This window comes from Xiphophorus maculatus, chromosome 20, assembly GCF_002775205.1.
Source record: "Xiphophorus maculatus strain JP 163 A chromosome 20, X_maculatus-5.0-male, whole genome shotgun sequence".
Lineage (NCBI taxonomy): Eukaryota > Metazoa > Chordata > Actinopteri > Cyprinodontiformes > Poeciliidae > Xiphophorus > Xiphophorus maculatus.
In genome coordinates this window covers 30,535,294-30,543,969 of record NC_036462.1, presented here as the reverse complement: position 1 = coordinate 30,543,969, position 8,676 = coordinate 30,535,294, and the positions used below count along the sequence as shown (strand labels likewise).

Genomic DNA, 8,676 nt, shown 5'->3' with positions numbered 1-8,676 from the left:
GTAGAGGGCGCAATCACCATACATTTTAAAAGCACATAGCTACGAAGGGAATGGGTGGCCTATTTATGATTTTTAAGGTTTTCATATGATTGACACGCAATTTAGAGTGAGCAAAATTTAGAGTGAGTGATGACGCTCAGCTCTGACAACTAGCCACGGATCTGCTAAGAAGTAGCAGTTTGCGACTTCCTTTGTTTTTGTCCATTGTGTCATTGTGAGGTTTGGGACATGGCTGAAAAGGAGGTGTACGATGATGCAGTGGAAGGAAGGGTCATCAATGAAGAATACAAGATCTTGTGCTTGTCATTTTGTTTCGTTTCAGTACTGTACGTTAATGTTGCTTCTTTAGTTGAACAGTTCTCTAGGCTTTCGGATTTCTTTTCTTTGAATGTTTCTGGATGTTCTCTCTTCCTTACTTCAGTCCTGTTGATAGAAATGCTTTAATGTCAAAACTTTGTTTTAGACGTCACACTTTCACGTGTGTCTTTAAAATTACCTACCTCTAGAGCCCCGCAAAGCTTTCGCCCTTAAACGTCAGAGGCTGTACCTGGGCCTATCATCAACGTACCTGGGCCTTCTCCGTCTCTTTGCTGCAGACGTCTCTCAGGCTCTTGATCTTGGCCTTCAGCTGACGGGTCTCTCCGATGATCGCTTGGATCTTATCCGCCATCTCCTCGCGTTTCTGGTGGATTTGGTTGCACTGCCTGGAGAACAGCTGGTGTTAGGTTGCCAAACGAACGCATTGCTCAGGTTAACTCTACGGGTCGAGACGTTTGAGTCGGTACCCCAGCACTTCCTGGACATGGTGTTCCTTCGTCTCTCTCTTCTTCTGCCTGCGGATGTTCTGTTTGCACTCCTTATCCAGCTTCATGCCCAGAGCCCGCTTCAGCTGGACCTCCTCGCTGCACAGACTTTTCAGCTCCTTTTGCATCTTCTAGCTTTGAATCAACAGCTCCTGGTACTGTTAACATGCAACATTAGAAACAAAAAAAACAACCTTTAAATATTGTTTTCCCTTTACCAACTTCTACTGTGTGCGTTCTACAGTGAACATTAGGTCACATTTCCCCACTCTGACAGCTGTTCTGTTCATATTTTGTCATACCACAACCACAAACCGTTTTGTTGGGGTTTCACCCAGCAGAGCAACACAAGTGACTGAATAACTGTTATGTGAATGGAAAAATGTTTTTACAAATAAAAATAGGAAACGTGTGGCGTTTATTTTGTAGAATCGTCTTCTGGCTGCAGGCATGTCTCTTCTAGCTTCGAACATCTAAACACCGAACGATAGCTCAGTCAGAGGGATCGTCTCTGAAAAAGATGGAAGCTTAGGAATTTGAAACCCGACACCCAGGTGGATGTAAGAGCGGAGCGTACCTCTTCCTGACGCAGCCTGGTGTTGTTCATGCTGCTCTCCAGGTCCTGCAGCAGGCTGTTCATCTGCTGGAGCTCGGCCTCAGCGTGGGCCACGCTCTGCACCCTGTTCTGCATCTCCACCACATACTCGTCTGTTTCTGCCTTAAAGTAAAAAAAATTAAAAATTTAAAAAATTAAACGGGTGTGCGAGAAATCCCAACATATTGGCTCTATTCTGTAACAGGGTTGTATTTCTATGTTATTCTAATTACACAAAATGTCTTCTGTTACTCAGATTGTTCTTATGCTTGACTAAACACTTCAGAAACTGCTATGATGTGACATTAAGATCAGGCGCTCCCCGTCTTTATCTTTTCTTCATCTGTGCCATGGTTTTGTCCAGTCATTTGTGCTCTTAGGCCCAAACCTTTTGTAATGTTGTCCTACAGAAGTTGGTTATTTTTCACCCAAATACATCCAGTTTATAGATTTATAGAGTTGACCTTAGATTGTTATATACTTTTATATAACAGACGGTTTAATCCTAGTAACTAGTGCAACGCAGGAAAGATCGAGTTACATCTGCAGACCAAACATTTTCCTACTTACTATGGAGTTCTTGATTTTCTTCACAGCTTCCTTCATCTTCTCCTTCTGGCTCTTCAGTTCCTCTGGAGACTCCACGATCTGAGACTTGAGTTTGGTGATGTCCTCTTTCAGGTTAATGACGTCCACCTTCACTTGGGACTGAAACACAAATAGACACACATGTACACGTTTATAGACACAGCAGAGACTCGGCGAGCTTAGACATACGAGTCTGGATCACATACCAGCTTCTGCGTCTTCTCTGCTATTTTGGTTTTCCACTCTGCAATGTTTTCGTTTTTGACGTTCTGAAAGGAAAACGACAGTGTCAGACTTCAACTGAACACACAATTACACACCACAACTTCGACCGTGTGTGTCCGTGTCGGCGCCTACCACTTCCTGGTATTCATGCACGGTGGTGGCCTGCAGCTCAGAGAGAGCGGCAGCCAGCTCATCTGCCTCGGCCTGCTGCTCTGGTGGGATGGTCCTGGGTCAGGAAGAGACGGATGAGAACACGTCGCACTGACCCCGATGACATCGGAGGTGTGTTGTCCGATCCGGACTGACTGAGATCTGTCGGTGAGGAAGTCTAGCAGCCAGTTGCGCAGGGGGGGTGCTGAAGCCCAGGTGTCCCAGTTTTCCTGCCAGATGCTGTGGGATGATTGTGTTGAACGCTGAGCTGAAGTCCAGGAACAACATCCGCACATGAGTGTTCTTCTCCTCCAGGTGAGCCAGGCTCAGGTAGGGCGGAGGAGATGGCGTCCTCAGTGGAGCGGTTTCGGCGGTAGGCAAACTGGAACGGGTCGAATGTGGAGGGGAGTCTGGAGACGATGTGTTCTTTTACCAGCCTTTCAAAGCACTTCATCATGATGGGAGTCAGTGCCACAGGCCGGTAATCGTTGAAAGAGGTGACTTGAGGTTTCTTTGGCACCGGAATGATGGAGGCAGTGTTGAGACAGGCTGGCACTGTGGCTTGGTCCAGTTTGGCTTGGTCCAGTGAGGTGTTAAAATGTCTGTTAGGACACCAGCCAGCTGACCTGCGCATTCCCTGAACACCCGCCCAGGTATGTTGTCGGGGCCTGGGGCCTTCCGTGGGGCCTTCAACACATCGGCTGTGTCCAGGCAGAGTGCCTCCTCTTCCTGGTGGGGAACAGTTTTCTTTGCTGGAGTACTGTTCAGTGCCTCGAACCTCCCAACAAAGTTATTGAGTCCATTTAGAAAGTCAGCATCAACTTCACCCACTGGGGGGAGGATGGATTGTAATCTGTGATCGCCTTTATGCCTTGCCACATACTTCTGGTGTTGCTGGTCTCGTGGAAGAACTCCTGTATTTTCTGACTGTGTTTAGCCAATCCAGAGCCAAGATAAGCATTTGTTTAATTTGGGATATTGTTAAAAAAAATCAGTTTTAAATGGCGACATTTTGACTGTCCAACCAATGTATCAGAAAAGCTATGAAAGAAATGCAATGTTAAATCCAATATGGAAATCCAACGTCGTGCTGACCCGTGCTGCTACTGGAGTTTTTTTATTTTTTATTTATTGCATCAAAATGTTAATACAATGTATACAAAAGGGGAAAACGAGAAAAACAAAGTGCCAGGGGATACAAGGGAAAAAAAACAACAGAAAGCATAACACAAGGAGCCAAAACAGAAACAAACACAAGGCATCGCTTCAGGGAATACAACCAACGAACTTCAGGGCTTCCAGATTCCCCACAGCCCTGGGATTGGTAGAGGTCCATATAGACCCTGCATAGTGTTGTAATTCAGATAAAAACAGATCAAATAGAGGCTTTGTGCCAGAAAATTTGCATTTATGAATATGAAATTTAACTAGAATTAACAATAGATTAATTACATAAAAATGATTCTTATTAGCAGGACAGACATTGTAGAAACCAAAAAGTACATCTGTGTATAAAAGTGAAAAACTATTGAGAATATGAGATTGAATATAATAAACAAAGTCTTTCCAGAATGAGACAGCGAAGGGTCACCTCCAGAATAAGTGGACTATTGTCTCATTGTCCAAATTACAGAAAGAGCAGCTACGGTCTATATCCTGGGGCAGGTTTTGTTTTGCAGGGTAGCACCAGTGGAGAAGTTTGAAGCACACATCACAAGGTTTGTTCCTAACGAAGTATTTGGAGGGGAGAGTCCAAACCGTTGACCATTTGATATCAGAAACAAAAACTGTCTCCAGTAGTGGGTCACATAAGGTGTAGTAGCAATGTTCTTCTGAAATAAGGATCTTATATTTTTGTTTCTAGTGGAGGGTTTAGAGGAAAAACACATTTTACCCACAACAGATTCAGAAACAGAAGAGTGTGTGTCTGCAGCTCTGTCCTCCCCAGAATGATGACATCATCATCCTCATCCTCCCTCATGGATACAGATGACGTTACAATATGAATCCTAAGGGCCAATCAGAGCCCGGCTGACTGTAAATACTTTGTAAATTCGAAGTTTGGAGTTTTTGTTTATAAATAGTTGTTGTTGCACTGAGTTCCTCAGTTGGAGCAGCAAACGGCCTGAAGAAGGTTGATCCTCACCGAAACGTCGCGTTTGGTTTGCTGTTAAAAGTGCCTAACGGCGAAGAAAAAAAGTTTCTTGTTTTACCTCGTTTCTGATTCGAGGCGTTATTATTTCTGAAATATGACCGAAGACGAAACTTTTAAAGATATTCGTAACATTATCACGTTTCTTAACCATGTAAGCCCTAAAACGGTGGGTTTTTATTTCGCAGATTATTTGAAATAAATACGGTTTTTACACCTTTATTGAGACACACTGTATGAGTCGAAGGTTTTTCAGTGTCTGATGAAAATGTTCTCCGCAGATGGTTTGAAATTCCCCCGATTTTTTCTTTTAACACCATAATAGCTTAAAGCATTACAAAACAGAAGCCCGTTATATAGAACATTTTATATCATCCTTTACTGTCTAGTCTATTAATGTAGGAGGATGCATTTTAATTTCTGAGCCAGCCAATATTTGCATCCCCTGTCTATTGTCCTGTTGATATGAAACTTACAGCAGTAGCTCAGAGAACAAGTGTCATTACAAATTATTTATATTTATATGTATAGGTAGGATTTATTTAATTTATTTCATTTATTATTAGTAGTAGTAGTAGTAGGAGTTTATATATATATATATAAATAGATAGACCATCACGAACCACACTCCATACCAGTAAGTGGCGGTAATGCTACTAAAAGTTTGTTGCCAACCGCCAATAAATCCAAGAAGAAGAAGAAGAAGAAGAAGGAGAAGAAGAAGAAGAAGAAGAAGAAGGAGGAACATTCTCCGAGTGGACCCGTCGGAGCGTCATGGCGGTCCCTCAGTTTCTCTCTACGGCGGAGTTGGTCAAACAAGGAGCGGAAGCTCGCTTGTATCGGGCAGCGTTCTTAGGAAAGCCGACAATAATCAAAGAAAGGTTTCCTAAACTCTACCGACATCCAGAGCTGCACGACAAGCTGAACTCTCGCAGAACAGCTCATGAGGTCCGCTCCATCCTGCGCTGCAGAAAAGCAGGTGGGTCCTCGGTGAAGTTCGGCAGACGTTCACCCAGTGTTTATATATACAGTACAGACCAAAGGTTTGGACACACCTTCTAATTCAATGGGTTTTCTTTATTTTCATGACTATTTATAAGGCAAGAAATCCCACTTATTAACCTAACAGGGCAGGTTGACCTATGAAGTGAAAACCATTTCAGGTGACGACCTCTTGAAGCTCATCAAGAAAATGCAGAGTGTGAGCAAAGCAGTAATCACAGCTAAAGGTTGCTACTTTGAAGAAACTAGAATATAAGGGCTATTTTCAGTTGTTTTACACTTTTTTGTTTAGTGCATATTTCCACATGTGTTATTCATAGTTTTGATGCCTTCAGTGTGAATCTACAATGTCAATAGTCATGAAAATAAAGGAAACTCATTGAATTAAAAGGTGTGTCCAAACTTTTGGTCTGTACTGTATATATATATATATATATATATATATATATATATATATATATATATATGGACTTCAGCCCATATATATAACAAAAAAACAACAACAACAAAAGAACATGCAGCGATGTTTTCATATCATGTGTTTAAGTGCCTCCGTAACGCAGTATTTCCCTTAAGGACCATCAACAAAGTTCTAGTAATTTGGCAAAAATATGTCTGATAAATAAGCAGATTTGTATTCATTATTGATGAAGGCAAATCAATTATTTCATGAATTGGTCTGTAGTTTGGTGTGCTTGATTTTAGTGAGATCTGAATGACTTATCAAGTATGTACGTAACTGATCACACACATTTGTGTGTGTGTGTGTGTGTGTGTGTAGACTGGCTTTAAACCATGATCTGTTAAATCATATTTTAGTGTTTTCCCTATAGCCTGGTATCAGGCATCTCTTCTTTTAAAAGGTTGATGAAATGTTGTACGTGGTCTCTGCCCAAATAGATAAATAAATAGCGTTACAGTTAGTCGAAACAAGTAGACAAACAACAACAACAACAAAACTTCCAAGTAAACATCCATGTAGTTAATCTGCAGTTGATTGATCTTATCAATTGACTAACGATTAATTGATAAGCGGCCATTCTCCTATAAACCCGAGTTTTCTATTGCATCAAGATGGCCGACCGTCTTTTCATAACATGAAAGGCTATGTTTTATATGCTCAATTAAAAAAAACAGAATTTAATTTCTTCTCTCACCTTATTAAACTTAAACATGTGTGAAATATAGCAACACATAAACCTCTTAGGTTGCTGTCTTTCATAAATAAACTTTTCTTAAGAAAATTCACTGTCAGTTTTTGTTTGCCCAATTTTGTCCCAATATTTTGAGTTCTATATTCAGATTGAATTAATTTTTTTTTTTTAAATAGTTTTACAAAAAACAAAACAAACAAAACTCTTTTTTTTTTTTTTTTTTTACAGACTGATGTAATGTACTTGACCATGTTTTATTTTTCCTCATCAGGTATTCCGGCTCCAGCTGTCTACTTCGTGGACTACAAGTACCACTGCATCTTCTTGGAGGAAATCGTTGGCTCCTCGACTCTGCGTGACCACATCAACTCCGTTCAGCGGCGCGACTCCTGCGCAGACCGAGGTCTGCACGAGCTAGCCGAGAGAGTCGGTCGGATCTTAGCCAAAATGCACGACGAGAACGTCATCCACGGCGACCTGACCACCTCCAACATGCTGCTGAGGCACCGGCCAGAGGCCACGGAACCGGAGCTCGTCTTCATCGACTTCGGCCTGAGTTACATTTCGGCTTTGCCCGAGGACAAGGGCGTGGATCTGTTTGTCCTGGAGAAGGCTTTTCTCAGTACTCACCCCGACACAGACGTGCTGTTTGAGAAGCTGCTAAAGAGCTACGCTGCCACTTCCAAGATGTCGGCGTCAGTCATCAAAAAGCTTGACGAGGTACGGCTGAGAGGGAGGAAGAGGTCCATGGTGGGGTGATCATGAGGTGGACGGACGAACACTTACTTTGAGGTTCAGACGAGTGGTCAACGATTGGACAGGGTGAAGTTATTAATCTGTATGATGCTGTGCTATAAATGAAACAAACACACTTGTTAATAAAATGTTGCAAGTTATTAATGCTTCTTTTTATCCGTACTGAATGTTACATTGCAAATTGAGGTTCCCTCTGTTTATTGTTCCATAGAAATTGATAGGATCTGTGTGTTAAGAAAGGTGTGGATAAAAGTTCCCACACCTTTTGATCCAATTACAGTGTATAGATCAGACTCATCCCCAAAGAGCATAAATTTGATTAACATGGAATAGAGGCTGGGTGGTCAACAAGCAGGAGTCTTAAAGTCAAATTCCTGGTTTGCAGAGAGCTTCAACAGCATCGAAAACTATTTGTTCTGTTATTCTTACAGAAGTGTTCAAATTTCCCACAGAAACCACGGAAAACCGTAATGGAATGAGGTTGAGAAACGACGCAGCAGCAGTGATATTATTTTCCATAATTTAATGCAAAACAGGAACTTGTCAGGAATACAGATATCAACACTGAAGGAATTACTGCAGATATGATAAATTATTTGAATATTGTTTTGAGTGTCTGAAGTGTCTGTAGTGTTAAGCACTTTAGATGGTTATTGACTTATTTTAATCATCCAACATGAGCTTTTTATTCTTATTACTCGGTTACATAAAATAACCCTTAACTAACCTCAGTTGAGTCCATTATCCGCTAACGGTAGAAGCCAAAATCTCTGCTAATGTTGATGCTAATAAACAATTAACTTTGCTGTTAAGGTGTTTAAAGTACACGTGGACTTTAAAGAGGGTTTTAAACCAAAGAATTGCTAGCTTCTGCATGTCCATTTTAAGCCAACAACCAGTGAGGGTGATGGGTTTTAGGCTGCCATCTTGGTAGTACAAAATACTATTAGATCTATCACTCCAATAGGTTAATCAATCCAAAAGGTAATTGATTTCTAATTTAGCATTGCACGAAAACCCTTCATTTATTGATTTCAGTCTCATAAAAAAATTATTGAAAATAAAACTGAAAAGTAACTACATGGTAATAACCATGTCATTACATGGTAATAATATTACCATGTAATTTTCCAATGCAGGATCTGAATTACTAATTTTGGTCATTGTGTTAGAGAGATTTCCCATTCTTGTTGCTTTCTTGGGTTTTTTATCCTTGTAAAATAAAGATTAAAAATAACAAATTAAAATGGA

The 8,676-nt window shown here is 41.1% G+C and overlaps 1 protein-coding gene and 1 pseudogene across 1 annotated transcript; one reads left to right on the top strand and one right to left on the bottom strand.

Moving 5' to 3' along the window:
* Nucleotides 1-559: 559 nt before the first annotated feature.
* On the bottom strand, nt 560-3,697 carry LOC102220765 (annotated as a pseudogene).
* Nucleotides 3,698-5,221: 1,524 nt separating this feature from the next.
* On the top strand, nt 5,222-8,676 carry LOC111605912 (TP53-regulating kinase-like). The gene is made up of 2 exons (XM_023325612.1): nt 5,222-5,492; nt 6,941-8,676. Exons 1-2 carry the CDS (start codon nt 5,288-5,290, stop codon nt 7,426-7,428), a joined length of 693 nt encoding a protein of 230 aa, XP_023181380.1. The 5' UTR covers nt 5,222-5,287; the 3' UTR covers nt 7,429-8,676.

Bases quoted from the DNA above. Each gene is read 5' to 3' on its own strand.
- LOC111605912 (XM_023325612.1), top strand. From the start codon at position 5,288: ATGGCGGTCCCTCAGTTTCTCTCTACGGCGGAGTTGGTCAAACAAGGA. The intron at 5,493-6,940 runs GTGGGTCCTCGG...TTTCCTCATCAG, and splicing joins CCTGCGCTGCAGAAAAGCAG to GTATTCCGGCTCCAGCTGTC.